General features: G+C 47.7%; 1 protein-coding gene across 4 annotated transcripts in view; it reads right to left on the bottom strand.

Moving 5' to 3' along the window:
- Positions 1 to 836: 836 nt before the first annotated feature.
- LOC109881793 (rho GTPase-activating protein 8) overlaps positions 837 to 17,595 on the bottom strand; it is a 37,630-nt gene continuing 20,871 nt past the window's right edge. For all 4 annotated transcript variants that reach the window (XM_031815494.1, XM_031815497.1, XM_031815495.1 and 1 more), the window contains 8 exons: positions 17,439 to 17,525; positions 11,712 to 11,810; positions 9,597 to 9,707; positions 9,395 to 9,468; positions 8,970 to 9,047; positions 7,066 to 7,194; positions 6,192 to 6,295; positions 837 to 1,150 (listed from right to left, as the gene is read on the bottom strand). In XM_031815494.1, the coding sequence (XP_031671354.1) occupies positions 953 to 1,150; positions 6,192 to 6,295; positions 7,066 to 7,194; positions 8,970 to 9,047; positions 9,395 to 9,468; positions 9,597 to 9,707; positions 11,712 to 11,810; positions 17,439 to 17,525 (880 nt within the window). In that variant the 3' untranslated portion in view covers positions 837 to 952. The remainder of the gene's footprint in view (positions 1,151 to 6,191; positions 6,296 to 7,065; positions 7,195 to 8,969; positions 9,048 to 9,394; positions 9,469 to 9,596; positions 9,708 to 11,711; positions 11,811 to 17,438; positions 17,526 to 17,595) is intronic.

Genomic DNA, 17,595 nt, shown 5'->3' with positions numbered 1-17,595 from the left:
GGCTGGTATCAGGTGGTATCGGGGCTGGTACCGGGGCTGGTATCAGGTGGTATCGGGGCTGGTACCGGGGCTGGTATCAGGTGGTATCGGGGCTGGTATCAGGTGGTATTGGGGCTGGTATCGGGGCTGGTATCAGGTGGTATCGGGGCTGGTATCAGGTGGTATCGGGGCTGGTATCGGGGCTGGTATCAGGTGGTATCGGGGCTAGTATCAGGTGGTATCGGGGCTGGTATCGGGGCTGGTATCAGGTGGTATCGGGGCTGGTATCAGGTGGTATCGGGGCTGGTACCGGGGCTGGTATCAGGTGGTATCGGGGCTGGTACCGGGGCTGGTATCAGGTGGTATCGGGGCTGGTACCAGGGCTGGTATCAGGTGGTATCGGGGCTGGTACCGGGGCTGGCATCAGGTGGTATCGGGGCTGGTATCAGGTGGTATCGGGGCTGGTACCGGGGATGGTACCGGGGCTGGTATCAGGTGGTATCGGGGCTGGTACCGGGGCTGGTATCAGGTGGTATCGGGGCTGGTACCGGGGCTGGTATCAGGTGGTATTGGGGCTGGTATCAGGTGGTATCGGGGCTGGTATCGGGGCTGGTATCAGGTGGTATCGGGGCTGGTATCGGGGCTGGTATCAGGTGGTATCGGGGCTGGTATCAGGTGGTATCGGGGCTGGTATCGGGGCTGGTATCAGGTGGTATCGGGGCTGGTATCGGGGCTGGTATCAGGTGGTATCGGGGCTGGTATCAGGTGGTATCGGGGCTGGTATCGGGGCTGGTATCAGGTGGTATCGGGGCTGGTATCGGGGCTTGCATCTGGTGGTATCGGGGCTGGTATCAGGTGGTATCGGGGCTGGTATCAGGTGGTATCGGGGCTGGTATCAGGGCTGGTATCAGGTGGTATCGGGGCTGGTATCAGGTGGTATCGGGGCTGGTATCAGGTGGTTTCGGGGCTGGTATCAGGGCAGTACCTCTGCTTGTGGGCAGCGGGAGCTGAAGACTGTATGGTAATGTTCTATAAGGATCTCAGTGAAGATGTTGAGTGGTGTTAGAGATGTCAGAGAGACAGAGCCCTGAGAAGGCCAGGATAGATTAACACCAAACACACAAGCCAGGTTGGAGGGAGACATCTTGTTGATGATACTCTGCTGAGAGACCTGGAAGAGGAGGAGGGAGGGGAAGAGGGAGAGAGAAAGTGTTTACATTTGATCCTAACAAAACAGACCGCCTGCCATTCAACCTGTCAGAGTACGATCCTGACTAAACAGACTGCCTGCTATTCAACCTGTCAGAAGGATCATAGAGAACGATCCTGACTAAACAGACTGCCTGCTATTCAACCTGTCAGAAGGATCATAGAGAACGATCCTGACTAAACAGACTGCCTGCTATTCAACCTGTCAGAGTACGATCCTGACTAAACAGGCTGCCTGCCATTCAACCTAGTCCACATATAAAATGGCAACATCCTAATGATCTGTATGACAACAGAAGACTATTCCAGGAATGTAATTTACTCCTATTGGTTTGACAGACTACATGGCGGAACAGAAGCCTGCTAATCCACAAAAAAATACTTTAATAAACCTGTCGGCCCGGTCTGATAACCAGTCCCCCAGTCTGATAACCAGTCCCCCGGTCTGATAACCAGTCCCCCAGTCTGATAACCAGTCCCCCGGTCTGATAACCAGTCCCCCGGTCTGATAACCAGTCCCCCGGTCTGATAACCAGTCCCCCGGTCTGATAACCAGTCCCCCGGTCTGATAACCAGTCCCCCGGTCTGATAACCAGTCCCCCGGTCTGATAACCAGTCCCCCGGTCTGATAACCAGTCCCCCAGTCTGATAACCAGTCCCCCGGTCTGATAACCAGTCCCCCAGTCTGATAACCAGTCCCCCGGTCTGATAACCAGTCCCCCGGTCTGATAACCAGTCTCCCGGTCAGATAACCAGTCCCCCGGTCTGATAACCAGTCCCCCGGTCTGATAACCAGTCCCCCGGTCTGATAACCAGTCCCCCGGTCTGATAACCAGTCCCCCGGTCTGATAACCAGTCCCCCGGTCTGATAACCAGTCCCCCGGTCTGATAACCAGTCCCCCGGTCTGATAACCAGTCCCCCGGTCTGATAACCAGTCCCCCGGTCTGATAACCAGTCCCCCGGTCTGATAACCAGTCCCCCGGTCTGATAACCAGTCCCCCGGTCTGATAACCAGTCCCCCGTCGGCCCGGTCCGATAACCAGTCCCCCGTCGGCCCGGTCCGATAACCAGTCCCCCGTCGGCCCGGTCCGATAACCAGTCCCCCGTCGGCCCGGTCCGATAACCAGTCCCCCGTCGGCCCGGTCCGATAACCAGTCCCCCGTCGGCCCGGTCCGATAACCAGTCCCCCGTCGGCCCGGTCCGATAACCAGTCCCCCGTCGGCCCGGTCCGATAACCAGTCCCCCGTCGGCCCGGTCCGATAACCAGTCCCCCGTCGGCCCGGTCCGATAACCAGTCCCCCGTCGGCCCGGTCCGATAACCAGTCCCCCGTCGGCCCGGTCTGATAACCAGTCCCCTCTCGGCCCGGTCTGATAACCAGTCCCCCGTCGGCCAGGTCTGATAACCAGTCCCCTCTCGGCCCGGTGTGATAACCAGTCCCCCGTCGGCCCAGTCTGATAACCAGTCCCCCGGTCTGATAACCAGTCCCCTCTCGGCCCGGTGTGATAACCAGTCCCCCGTCGGCCCAGTCTGATAACCAGTCCCCCGGTCTGATAACCAGTCTCCTCTCGGCCCGGTGTGATAATGTGTCTAACGGAACCCAGGAGAGATCTGACTAGATGATACAGTCTAATACAGTGTCACCATATGAACCTGCGACGTTCCAGACAAGCAGCATTATATTAACATCAGCGTGGGAAGTGAAGGTAAAGTCTCAAGAGAGTGAAGCTCAGCATTAGTCTGTCTCCTGGAGATACATAGCTCTGGGAGTCCTTACGATCTGGATCAGAGCCCTCATCCCAAATGGCTCCCCTATTCCCTATGGGGCCCTGGTCAAAGGCAGTGCACTATATAGGGGCCAGGGTGCTGTTAGGGACACATCTCCAGCCGTCCTGTCTGAGCCTCATCCCAAATGGCTCCCTATTCCCTATGGGGCCCTGGTCAAAGGCAGTGCACTATATAGGGGCCAGGGTGCTGTTAGGGACACATCTCCAGCCGTCCTGTCTGAGGCCTTGTGGGTTAGTTCTGGCTAAGGTTGGTTAGTTAAAGGTCAGTGTGAACGGAGAGAGAGGGGTTTTCTCTACATTGAAACCTCAGCATTTGACATGGGAGATAAAGGGGGAAGTGGGTTTGATTTCTCTCAACAGTGGACTATTATTGTAGTGGTCTGTTTTCTGTTGGTCAGGCCTTTTCTAAAATGTCTACACGGCATTCATATAGCTGTGCATTTGGTTTAACAGACAAAAACAAAACTGTCATTTTCAGCAATATTTATTCAGTGGGCTTTGAGATGTCTCATCTTAAGGACATTACATTGTGTAAAGTCTGTCTGTCTCCATATGAAGAACGAAGCCCTTTGAGAAGTTATGGCGGTTGTGTCGTGTCGTGTTGTGTCATGTTGTGTTGTGTGTTGCCGTGCGGTGTGGTGTTGTGTTGTGTCATGTTGTGTTGTGTGTTGCTGTGCGGTGCCGTGCCGTGCGGTGCGTTGCCGTGCGGTGTTGTGTGTTCCTGTGCGGTGCGGTGCCGTGCGGTGCGTTGCCGTGCGGTGTTGTGTGTTGCTGTGCGGTGCGGTGCCGTGCGGTGCGTTGCCGTGCGGTGTTGTGTGTTGCCGTGCGGTGTGGTGTGTTGCCGTGCGGTGTGGTGTTGTGTTGTGTTGTGTGTTGCCGTGCGGTGTGGTGTGTTGCCGTGCGGTGTGGTGTGTTGCCGTGCGGTGTGGTGTGTTGCCGTGCGGTGTGGTGTTGTGTTGTGTGTTGCCGTGCGGTGTGGTGTGTTGCCGTGCGGTGTGGTGTGTTGCCGTGCGGTGTGGTGTGTTGCCGTGCGGTGTGGTGTTGTGTTGTGTGTTGCCGTGCGGTGTGTTGTGTTGCCGTGCGGTGTGGTGTGTTGCCGTGCGGTGTGGTGTGTTGCCGTGCGGTGTGGTGTGTTGCCGTGCGGTGTGGTGTGTTGCCGTGCGGTGTGGTGTGTTGCCGTGCGGTGTGGTGTGTTGCCGTGCGGTGCGGTGTGTTGCCGTGCGGTGCGGTGTGTTGCCGTGCGGTGTGGTGTGTTGCCGTGCGGTGTGGTGTGTTGCCGTGCGGTGCGGTGTGTTGCCGTGCGGTGTGGTGTGTTGCCGTGCGGTGTGGTGTGTTGCCGTGCGGTGTGGTGTGTTGTGTTGCTGTGCGGTGCGGTGCGTTGCCGTGCGGTGCGTTGCCGTGCGGTGCGTTGCCGTGCGGTGCGGTGCGTTGCCGTGCGTTGCGGTGCGTTGCGTTGCATTGCCGTGCGGTGCGTTGCCGTGCGGTGCGTTGGCGTGCGGTGCCGTGCGGTGTCATGTTGCCGTGCGGTGCTGTGTCGTGTGTTGCCGTGCGGTGCTGTGTCATGTTGCCGTGCGGTGCTGTGTCATGTTGCCGTGCGGTGCTGTGTCATGTTGCCGTGCGGTGCTGTGTCATGTTGCCGTGCGGTGCTGTGTCATGTTGCCCTGCGGTGCTGTGTCATGTTGCCCTGCGGTGTTGTGTCATGTTGCCCTGCGGTGTTGTGTCATGTTGCCCTGCGGTGTTGTGTCATGTTGCCCTGCGGTGTTGTGTCATGTTGCCCTGCGGTGTTGTGTCATGTTGCCCTGCGGTGTTGTGTCATGTTGCCCTGCGGTGTTGTGTCATGTTGCCCTGCGGTGTTGTGTCATGTTGCCCTGCGGTGTTGTGTCATGTTGCCCTGCGGTGTTGTGTCATGTTGCCCTGCGGTGTTGTGTCGTGTGTTGCCGTGCGGTGCTGTGTCATGTTGCCGTGCGGTGCTGTGTCATGTTGCCCTGCGGTGCTGTGTCATGTTGCCCTGCGGTGTTGTGTCATGTTGCCCTGCGGTGTTGTGTCATGTTGCCCTGCGGTGTTGTGTCATGTTGCCCTGCGGTGTTGTGTCATGTTGCCCTGCGGTGTTGTGTCATGTTGCCCTGCGGTGTTGTGTCATGTTGCCCTGCGGTGTTGTGTCATGTTGCCCTGCGGTGTTGTGTCATGTTGCCCTGCGGTGTTGTGTCATGTTGCCCTGCGGTGTTGTGTCATGTTGCCCTGCGGTGTTGTGTCATGTTGCCCTGCGGTGTTGTGTCATGTTGCCCTGCGGTGTTGTGTCATGTTGCCCTGCGGTGTTGTGTCGTGTGTTGCCGTGCGGTGCTGTGTCATGTTGCCGTGCGGTGCTGTGTCATGTTGCCGTGCGGTGCTGTGTCATGTTGCCCTGCGGTGCTGTGTCATGTTGCCCTGCGGTGTTGTGTCATGTTGCCCTGCGGTGTTGTGTCATGTTGCCCTGCGGTGTTGTGTCATGTTGCCCTGCGGTGTTGTGTCATGTTGCCCTGCGGTGTTGTGTCATGTTGCCCTGCGGTGTTGTGTCATGTTGCCCTGCGGTGTTGTGTCATGTTGCCCTGCGGTGTTGTGTCATGTTGCCCTGCGGTGTTGTGTCATGTTGCCCTGCGGTGTTGTGTCATGTTGCCCTGCGGTGTTGTGTCATGTTGCCCTGCGGTGTTGTGTCATGTTGCCCTGCGGTGTTGTGTCGTGTGTTGCCGTGCGGTGCTGTGTCATGTTGCCGTGCGGTGCTGTGTCATGTTGCCGTGCGGTGCTGTGTCATGTTGCCCTGCGGTGTTGTGTCATGTTGCCCTGCGGTGTTGTGTCATGTTGCCCTGCGGTGTTGTGTCATGTTGCCCTGCGGTGTTGTGTCATGTTGCCCTGCGGTGTTGTGTCATGTTGCCCTGCGGTGTTGTGTCATGTTGCCCTGCGGTGTTGTGTCATGTTGCCCTGCGGTGTTGTGTCATGTTGCCCTGCGGTGTTGTGTCATGTTGCCCTGCGGTGTTGTGTCATGTTGCCCTGCGGTGTTGTGTCATGTTGCCCTGCGGTGTTGTGTCATGTTGCCCTGCGGTGTTGTGTCATGTTGCCCTGCGGTGTTGTGTCATGTTGCCCTGCGGTGTTGTGTCATGTTGCCCTGCGGTGTTGTGTCATGTTGCCCTGCGGTGTTGTGTGTTGCCCTGCGGTGTTGTGTGTTGCCGTGCGGTGTTGTTACCATGTTCAGGAAGCAGAGCAGGTACTTCAACACCATGTAGTTGTGTTCTGGTAGTCTCTCTAGGATGTGTTTACAGGTGGTCACTCGTAGACTGCTCTCCACTCCTGGAACAACAAGCTGTACGTCACACATCACACGTTGAGGTTCTCTTTCCAGTTCAGATACACCGGGTCACCACGGTCTGTTTCATATGTGACCCACTTCAGGAAGTTCGGCAATTTATACAGGTTCCTACTTCACAGTAGAGTCGTTAAATTAGTATATTGATGCAGGTTCCTACTTCACAGTAGAGTCGTTAAATTAGTATATTGATGCAGGTTCATACTTCACAGTAGAGTCGTTAAATTAGTATATTGATGCAGGTTCATACTTCACAGTAGAGTCGTTAAATTAGTATATTGATGCAGGTTCCTACTTCACAGTAGAGTCGTTAAATTAGTATATTGATGCAGGTTCCTACTTCACAGTAGAGTCGTTAAATTAGTATATTGATGCAGGTTCCTACTTCACAGTAGAGCTGTTAATTAATTTTGTTGTTGTTGAATTTTACCCCTTTTTCGTGGTATCCAATTGTTAGTAGCTACTATCTTGTCTCATCGCTACAACTCCCGTACGGGCTCGAGAGAGACGAAGGTTGAAAGTCATGCGTCCTCCGATACACAACCCAACCAAGCCGCACTGCTTCTTAACACAGCGCGCATCCAACCCGGAATGTGACATTTTAAAGAGATGGGTGGAGCTAAGGCTTAAGAGGGCGTGTGAACGATGCCGACAGAGAACTCCATAGGAAAAACACATTGTATTGGACCCGTGGACCTACGTGTCACAACAGTGTGTTAGCCTGCTGAGCTAAAGCCTCGGCACATGTACTTACGGACTACGTCCTGTATCTGGTGGTAGAGGGGGAAGGTGAGCAGAGGTTCAGGAAGCTCTCTGAGGAAGGTCTTCAGGATGACAGCAGGCACGTGGATGTCTCCGTACTGCTCGAACATCACTGGCTTCCCTGAGGAGGAGAGAGAGACCTGATAACAGACTGAGCTTCCCTGAGGAGGAGAGAGAGACCTGATAACAGACTGAGCTTCATTGAGGAGGAGAGAGAGACCTGATAACAGACTGAGCTTCCCTGAGGAGGGGAGACACAGACCTGATAACAGACTGAGCTTCCCTGAGGAGGGGAGACACAGACCTGATAACAGACTGAGCTTCCCTGAGGAGGGGAGACACAGACCTGATAACAGACTGAGCTTCCCTGAGGAGGAGAGAGAGACCTGATAACAGACTGAGCTTCCCTGAGGAGGAGAGACCTAAAAACCTGGACCACAGATTCATCCTCTGACTGATGGCGGCCATTGGACTTCTTTATCAATACTGAGCACACCGGACGGCTATCCGAGTCCAGAGTAAAACCATTCATATGGACAACCCTGATGCAAACGCTACATTCAAACTACTGAAATGGAATCATAGATTATTATAATTGTCATGTTTTCTACAAATATCTCTCTGTACTGTATCTAGTGTGTGGTTCTGACAGTACGTGGTTTGACTCATGGAAACTCAGTCTGCTGGCCTGCTGCAGTCAACAGAAGTCTGGGGGGGGGGGCATGGGGCTATGGTGTGATGTCATCTGAGACAGAGGAGATAGAGGTTGATCTGGATTATTATTGATCTCTGCTTCCTGGTAGTGAGAGATAAAAGCCCCGCCTCCGGCCCCGGGAGACCCCAGCCTCGGCTCAGAGTTCCAGCTCCTCTACCTCTGGTTAAAGGGCTTATAGGAGGTTATAAAGGTTATTATGGAGGTTATAGAGGTTATTATGGAGGTTATAGAGGTTCCATCTCACCCTGGTTAAAGAGCTTATAGGAGGTTATAAAGGTTATTATGGAGGTTATAGGGGTTCCATCTCACCCTGGTTAAAGAGCTTATAGGAGGTTATAAAGTTATTATGGAGGTTATAAAAGTTATTATGGAGGTTATAAAGGTTATTATGGAGGTTATAAAAGTTAACATGGAGGTTATTATGGAGGTTATAGAGGGTATTATGGGGGTTATAGGGGTTCCATCTCACCCTGGTTAAAGAGCTTATAGGAGGTTATACAGGTTATTATGGGGGTTATTATGGAGGTTATAAAAGTTAACATGGAGGTTATTATGGAGGTTATAGAGGGTATTATGGGGGTTATAGGGGTTCCATCTCACCCTGGTTAAAGAGCTTATAGGAGGTTAAAGGTTATTATGGAGGTTATAAAGGTTATTATGGAGGTTATAGATGGTATTATGGAGGTTATAAAGGTTATTATGAGGGTATTATGGAGATCTAAAGGTTATTATGGAGGTTCTAAAGGTTATTAAGGAGGTTATACAAGTTAATATGGAGGTTATAAAGGTTCCATCTCACCCTGGTTGTAGAGCTAATAGAGGTTATAGAGGTTATTATGGAGGTTATAAAGGTTATTATGGAGGTTATAGAGGGTATTATGGAGGTTATAGAGGTTATTATGGAGGTTATAGAGGTTATTATGGAGGTTATAGAGGTTATTATGGAGGTTATAGAGGGTATTATGGAGGTTATAGAGGTTATTATGGAGGTTATTATGGAGGTTATAGAGGGTATTATGGAGGTTATAGAGGTTATTATGGAGGTTATAGAGGGTATTATGGAGGTTATAGAGGTTATTATGGAGGTTATTATGGAGGTTATAGAGGGTATTATGGAGGTTATAAAGGTTATTATGGAGGTTATAGAGGTTATTATGGAGGTTATATAGGTTCCATCTCACCCTGGTTGTAGAGCTTCTGGACGTCCTTGATGAGCTGAACACGAGCGGACCTCCTGAAGATACCTTCTGTCTGGAGGCCTGAGGAGAGGTGGGAGGGAGTGAAAAGCTTCAACAACTATTACTGTAGAGGTCCTGTACCTGATCCAAGGTCCCATCAGACAGCTCCTACCTTGACATCTATTACTGTAGAGGTCCTGTACCTGAGCCAAGGTCCCATCAGACAGCTCCTACCTTGACAACTATTACTGTAGAGGTCCTGTACCTGATCCAAGGTCCCATCAGACAGCTCCTACCTTGACAACTATTACTGTAGAGGTCCTGTACCTGAGCCAAGGTCCCATCAGACAGCTCCTACCTTGACAACTATTACTGTAGAGGTCCTGTACCTGATCCAAGGTCCTTTCAGACAGCTCCTATCTTCTTACCATTGTCTTTGAGATAAGCCACAGTCTGGGACATCACAGGAGGGATCATAACTCCCTGGTTCTTCTCAGCAATACTGGGAACAGAACACGTCTAGTTCAGTTGGCTTGCAGTATGGTACATCATATTAGTTGGCATAACCACGGTGGAAATATGGAGCGGCTAGGGGGGGGCGAATAAAGGGGACTCAGCTAAAATGCTCACTATTGCAGGCTGACTCCAAACTGCTGAGTGGGCAGAGGAGGTCTGGGGGGAGGAGTCTTAGATGAGGGGTGTAGACCTCCCTTCTGGGCCGCCTGCAGCCTCTCGTCATGCCTGTAGTAAATACATGGTCATGTACAGTTGAAGTCAGAAGTTTACATACTCTTAGATTGGAGCCATGAACAAAGTTCTTGTTAACAAACTATAGTTTTGGTAAGGCTGTTAGGACATTACCTTGTAAATGACAAGTCATTATTCCAACAATTGTTTACAGATTATATCACTTATCATTCACTGTATCACAAATCCAGTGGATCAGAAGTTTACATACACTAAGTTGACTGTGCCTTTAAACAGCTTGGAAAATTCCAGAAAATGATGTCATGGCTTTAGAAGCTTCTGATAGGCTAATTGACATTATTTGAGTCAATTGGAGGTGTACCTGTGGATGTATTTCAAGGCCTACCTTCAAACTCAGTGCCTCTTTGCTTGACATCATGGGAAAATCAAAATAAATCAGCCAAGACCTCAGAAAAAATATTGTAGACCTCCACAAGTCTGGTTCATCCTTGGGAGCAATTTCCAAACGCCTGAAGGTACCACGTTCATCTGTACAAACAATAGTACGTAAGTATAAACACCATGGGACCATGCAGCCGTCATACCGCTCAGGAAGGAGACGCGTTCTGTCTCCTACAGATGAACGTACTTTGGTGCGAAAAGTGCAAATCAATCCCAGAACAACAGCAAAGGACCTTGTGAAGATGCTGGAGGAAACAGGTACAAAGTATCTATATCCACAGTAAAACGAGTCCTATATCGACATAACCTGAAAGGCTGCTCAGCAAGGAAGAAGCCACTGCTCCAAAACCGCCATAAAAAAGGCAGACTACGGTTTGCAACTGCACATGGGGACAAAGATTGTACTTTTTAGAGAAATGTCCTCTGGTCTGACTAAACAAAAATATAACTGTTTGGCCATAATGACCATCGTTATGTTTGGAGGAAAAGGGGGAGGCTTGCAAGCCGAAGAACACTATCCCGAACGTGAAGCACGGAGGTGGCAGCATCATGTTGTGGGGGTGCTTTGCTGCAGGAGAGACTGGTGCACCTGACAAAATAGATGGCATCATGAGGAAAGAAAATTATATGGATATATTGAAGCAACATCTGACGATATCAGTCAGGATGTTAAAGCTTGGTCGCAAATGGGTCTTCCAAATGGACAATGACCGCAAGCATACTTCCAAAGTTGTGGCAAAATGGCTTACGGACAACTAAGTCAAGGTATTGGAGTGGCCATCACAAAGCTCTGACCTCAATCCTGTGGAACATTTGTGGGCAGAACTGAAAAAGCATGTGCTAGCAAGGAGGCCTTCAAACCTGACTCAGTTGCGCACCAGCTCTGTCAGGAGGAATGGGCCAAATTCACCCAACTTATTGTGGGAAGCTTGTGGAAGGCTACCCAAAACGTTTGACCCAAGTTAAACAATTTAAAGGCAATGCTACCAAATACTCATTGACTGTATGTAAACTTCTGACCCACTGGGAATGTGATGAAAGAAATAAAAGCTGAAATAAAATCACTCCTATTTTTCGGACATTTTCACATTCTTAAAATAAAGTGGTGATCCTATCCTCATTTTTACTAGGATTAAATGTCAGAAATTGTGAAAAACTGAGTTTAAATGTATCAGCCACCCCAGGGGCTGGTTGGGCACACCAACCCCGGGGGCTGGTTGGGCACACCAACCCCGGGGGCTGGTTGGGCACACCAACCCCGGGGGCTGGTTGGACACACCACCCCCGGGGGCTGGTTGGACACACCACCCCCGGGGGCTGGTTGGACACACCACCCCCGGGGGCTGGTTGGACACACCACCCCCGGGGGCTGGTTGGACACACCACCCCCGGGGGCTGGTTGGACACACCACCCCCGGGGGATGGTTGGACACACCACCCCCGGGGGCTGGTTGGACACACCACCCCCGGGGGCTGGTTGGACACAACACCACAGGGGCTGGTTGATCCCAGCTCAGGTGATCTCTGAGCTCAGCCAGGCAGTTAGGGTTAAGGTCAGGGGTCAGGGTAAGGTAGTGGTGTAGAGGTGTAACCTACCTGAGGACATCAGGTGGGATGATGAGCTGATCCCAGCTCAGGTGATCTCTGAGCTCAGACAGGTAGTTTACATAGGTCAGCTTCTTACCAAACTTGTGACTAAACAGGAAGAACAGAGTGTTAGAAAGGTCAGTCAATATGCCAAATGTCTTTCATAGTCATGAATACTGTTGTGGAGACCAGACTTAAACATGTACAGTACAGACCTGAATGGCATCTTTACTGTAGAGAGATGACTGGGCACCATACCTGATGAGTGGTTGGAATATACTGTATTCTAGATTATTACTGTAGAAAGACGACTGGGCACCATACCTGATGAGTGGTTGGAATATACTGTATTCTAGATTATTACTGTAGAGAGATGACTGGGCACCATACCTGATGAGTGGTTGGAATATACTGTATTCTAGATTATTACTGTAGAAAGATGACTGGGCACCATACCTGATGAGTGGTTGGAATATACTGTATTCTAGATTATTACTGTAGAAAGACGACTGGGCACCATACCTGATGAGTGGTTGGAATATACTGTATTCTAGATTATTACTGTAGAAAGATGACTGGGCACCATACCTGATGAGTGGTTGGAATATACTGTATTCTAGATTATTACTGTAGAAAGATGACTGGGCACCATACCTGATGAGTGGTTGGAATATACTGTATTCTAGATTATTACTGTAGAATGATGACTGGGCACCGTACCCGATGAGTGGTTGGAATATACTGTATTCTAGATTATTACTGTAGAAAGATGACTGGGCACCATACCCGATGAGTGGTTGGAATATACTGTATTCTAGATTATTACTGTAGAGAGATGACTGGGCACCATACCCGATGAGTGGTTGGAATATACTGTATTCTAGATTATTACTGTAGAAAGATGACTGGGCACCATACCCGATGAGTGGTTGGAATATACTGTATTCTAGATTATTACTGTAGAGAGATGACTGGGCACCGTACCTGATGAGTGGTTGGAATATACTGTATTCTAGATTATTACTGTAGAGAGATGACTGGGCACCATACCTGATGAGTGGTTGGAATATACTGTATTCTAGATTATTACTGTAGAAAGATGACTGGGCACCATACCTGATGAGTGGTTGGAATATACTGTATTCTAGATTATTACTGTAGAAAGATGACTGGGCACCGTACCTGATGAGTGGTTGGAATATACTGTATTCTAGATTATTACTGTAGAAAGATGACTGGGCACCATACCTGATGAGTGGTTGGAATATACTGTATTCTAGATTATTACTGTAGAAAGATGACTGGGCACCATACCTGATGAGTGGTTGGAATATACTGTATTCTAGATTATTACTGTAGAAAGATGACTGGGCACCATACCTGATGAGTGGTTGGAATATACTGTATTCTAGATTATTACTGTAGAAAGACGACTGGGCACCATACCTGATGAGTGGTTGGAATATACTGTATTCTAGATTATTACTGTAGAAAGATGACTGGGCACCATACCTGATGAGTGGTTGGAATATACTGTATTCTAGATTATTACTGTAGAATGATGACTGGGCACCGTACCCGATGAGTGGTTGGAATATACTGTATTCTAGATTATTACTGTAGAATGATGACTGGGCACCGTACCCGATGAGTGGTTGGAATATACTGTATTCTAGATTATTACTGTAGAAAGATGACTGGGCACCGTACCCGATGAGTGGTTGGAATATACTGTATTCTAGATTATTACTGTAGAAAGATGACTGGGCACCGTACCCGATGAGTGGTTGGAATATACTGTATTCTAGATTATTACTGTAGAAAGATGACTGGGCACCGTACCCGATGAGTGGTTGGAATATACTGTATTCTAGATTATTACTGTAGAAAGATGACTGGGCACCATACCTGATGAGTGGTTGGAATATACTGTATTCTAGATTATTACTGTAGAAAGATGACTGGGCACCATACCTGATGAGTGGTTGGAATATACTGTATTCTAGATTATTACTGTAGAAAGATGACTGGGCACCATACCTGATGAGTGGTTGGAATATACTGTATTCTAGATTATTACTGTAGAGAGATGACTGGGCACCATACCTGATGAGTGGTTGGAATATACTGTATTCTAGATTATTACTGTAGAGAGATGACTGGGCACCATACCTGATGAGTGGTTGGAATATACTGTATTCTAGATTATTACTGTAGAATGATGACTGGGCACCGTACCCGATGAGTGGTTGGAATATACTGTATTCTAGATTATTACTGTAGAGAGATGACTGGGCACCGTACCTGATGAGTGGTTGGAATATACTGTATTCTAGATTATTACTGTAGAAAGATGACTGGGCACCATACCTGATGAGTGGTTGGAATATACTGTATTCTAGATTATTACTGTAGAAAGATGACTGGGCACCGTACCCGATGAGTGGTTGGAATATACTGTATTCTAGATTATTACTGTAGAAAGATGACTGGGCACCATACCTGATGAGTGGTTGGAATATACTGTATTCTAGATTATTACTGTAGAAAGATGACTGGGCACCATACCTGATGAGTGGTTGGAATATACTGTATTCTAGATTATTACTGTAGAAAGATGACTGGGCACCATACCTGATGAGTGGTTGGAATATACTGTATTCTAGATTATTACTGTAGAGAGATGACTGGGCACCATACCTGATGAGTGGTTGGAATATACTGTATTCTAGATTATTACTGTAGAGAGATGACTGGGCACCATACCTGATGAGTGGTTGGAATATACTGTATTCTAGATTATTACTGTAGAATGATGACTGGGCACCGTACCCGATGAGTGGTTGGAATATACTGTATTCTAGATTATTACTGTAGAGAGATGACTGGGCACCGTACCTGATGAGTGGTTGGAATATACTGTATTCTAGATTATTACTGTAGAAAGATGACTGGGCACCATACCTGATGAGTGGTTGGAATATACTGTATTCTAGATTATTACTGTAGAAAGATGACTGGGCACCATACCTGATGAGTGGTTGGAATATACTGTATTCTAGATTATTACTGTAGAGAGATGACTGGGCACCGTACCCGATGAGTGGTTGGAATATACTGTATTCTAGATTATTACTGTAGAAAGATGACTGGGCACCGTACCCGATGAGTGGTTGGAATATACTGTATTCTAGATTATTACTGTAGAAAGATGACTGGGCACCATACCTGATGAGTGGTTGGAATATACTGTATTTTAGATTATTACTGTAGAAAGATGACTGGGCACCATACCTGATGAGTGGTTGGAATATACTGTATTCTAGATTATTACTGTAGAAAGATGACTGGGCACCATACCTGATGAGTGGTTGGAATATACTGTATTCTAGATTATTACTGTAGAAAGATGACTGGGCACCGTACCTGATGAGTGGTTGGAATATACTGTATTCTAGATTATTACTGTAGAAAGATGACTGGGCACCATACCTGATGAGTGGTTGGAATATACTGTATTCTAGATTATTACTGTAGAGAGATGACTGGGCACCATACCTGATGAGTGGTTGGAATATACTGTATTCTAGATTATTACTGTAGAATGATGACTGGGCACCGTACCCGATGAGTGGTTGGAATATACTGTATTCTAGATTATTACTGTAGAGAGATGACTGGGCACCATACCTGATGAGTGGTTGGAATATACTGTATTCTAGATTATTACTGTAGAAAGATGACTGGGCACCATACCTGATGAGTGGTTGGAATATACTGTATTCTAGATTATTACTGTAGAAAGATGACTGGGCACCATACCTGATGAGTGGTTGGAATATATTGTATTCTAGATTATTACTGTAGAGAGATGACTGGGCACCGTACCCGATGAGTGGTTGGAATATACTGTATTCTAGATTATTACTGTAGAAAGATGACTGGGCACCATACCTGATGAGTGGTTGGAATATACTGTATTCTAGATTATTACTGTAGAAAGATGACTGGGCACCATACCTGATGAGTGGTTGGACTATACTGTATTCTAGATTATTACTGTAGAAAGATGACTGGGCACCATACCTGATGAGTGGTTGGAATATACTGTATTCTAGATTATTACTGTAGAAAGATGACTGGGCATCATACCTGATGAGTGGTTGGAATATACTGTATTCTAGATTATTACTGTAGAAAGATGACTGGGCACCATACCTGATGAGTGGTTGGAATATACTGTATTCTAGATTATTACTGTAGAAATATGACTGGGCACCATACCTGATGAGTGGTTGGAATATACTGTATTCTAGATTATTACTGTAGAAAGATGACTGGGCACCATACCTGATGAGTGGTTGGAATATACTGTATTCTAGATTATTACTGTAGAAAGATGACTGGGCACCGTACCTGATGAGTGGTTGGAATATACTGTATTCTAGATTATTACTGTAGAAAGATGACTGGGCACCATACCTGATGAGTGGTTGGAATATACTGTATTCTAGATTATTACTGTAGAAAGATGACTGGGCACCATACCTGATGAGTGGTTGGAATATACTGTATTCTAGATTATTACTGTAGAAAGATGACTGGGCACCATACCTGATGAGTGGTTGGAATATACTGTATTCTAGATTATTACTGTAGAAAGATGACTGGGCACCGTACCTGATGAGTGGTTGGAATATACTGTATTCTAGATTATTACTGTAGAAAGATGACTGGGCACCATACCTGATGAGTGGTTGGAATATACTGTATTCTAGATTATTACTGTAGAAAGATGACTGGGCACCGTACCTGATGAGTGGTTGGAATATACTGTATTCTAGATTATTACTGTAGAAAGATGACTGGGCACCATACCTGATGAGTGGTTGGAATATACTGTATTCTAGATTATTACTGTAGAGAGATGACTGGGCACCATACCTGATGAGTGGTTGGAATATACTGTATTCTAGATTATTACTGTAGAGAGATGACTGGGCACCATACCTGATGAGTGGTTGGAATATACTGTATTCTAGATTATTACTGTAGAAAGATGACTGGGCACCATACCTGATGAGTGGTTGGAATATACTGTATTCTAGATTATTACTGTAGAGAGATGACTGGGCACCATACCTGATGAGTGGTTGGAATATACTGTATTCTAGATTATTACTGTAGAGAGATGACTGGGCACCGTACCTGATGAGTGGTTGGAATATACTGTATTCTAGATTATTACTGTAGAATGATGACTGGGCACCGTACCTGATGAGTGGTTGGAATATACTGTATTCTAGATTATTACTGTAGAGAGATGACTGGGCACCGTACCTGATGAGTGGTTGGAATATACTGTATTCTAGATTATTACTGTAGAATGATGACTGGGCACCATACCTGATGAGTGGTTGGAATATACTGTATTCTAGATTATTACTGTAGAAAGATGACTGGGCACCGTACCCGATGAGTGGTTGGAATATACTGTATTCTAGATTATTACTGTAGAAAGATGACTGGGCACCGTACCTGATGAGTGGTTGGAATATACTGTATTCTAGATTATTACTGTAGAAAGATGACTGGGCACCTTACCTGATGAGTGGTTGGAATATACTGTATTCTAGATTATTACTGTAGAGAGATGACTGGGCACCGTACCTGATGAGTGGTTGGAATATACTGTATTCTAGATTATTACTGTAGAAAGATGACTGGGCACCGTACCTGATGAGTGGTTGGAATATATTCCAGATGATTCTGATAAAGTTAGTAGGATGGACGACATAGAGGGCTTTCAGGTTCTTCTTGTACCTATCAGGAAATACATTGACACACACACACACACAATGTAAACATAATTCTGGAAAAACTGGCTCATCGA

This window comes from Oncorhynchus kisutch, unplaced genomic scaffold, assembly GCF_002021735.2.
Source record: "Oncorhynchus kisutch isolate 150728-3 unplaced genomic scaffold, Okis_V2 Okis09a-Okis19a_hom, whole genome shotgun sequence".
Taxonomy (NCBI): Eukaryota; Metazoa; Chordata; class Actinopteri; order Salmoniformes; family Salmonidae; genus Oncorhynchus; species Oncorhynchus kisutch.
The sequence above is the reverse complement of the archived record's forward strand: the minus strand, read 5'-3'. Positions and strand labels throughout refer to the sequence as shown.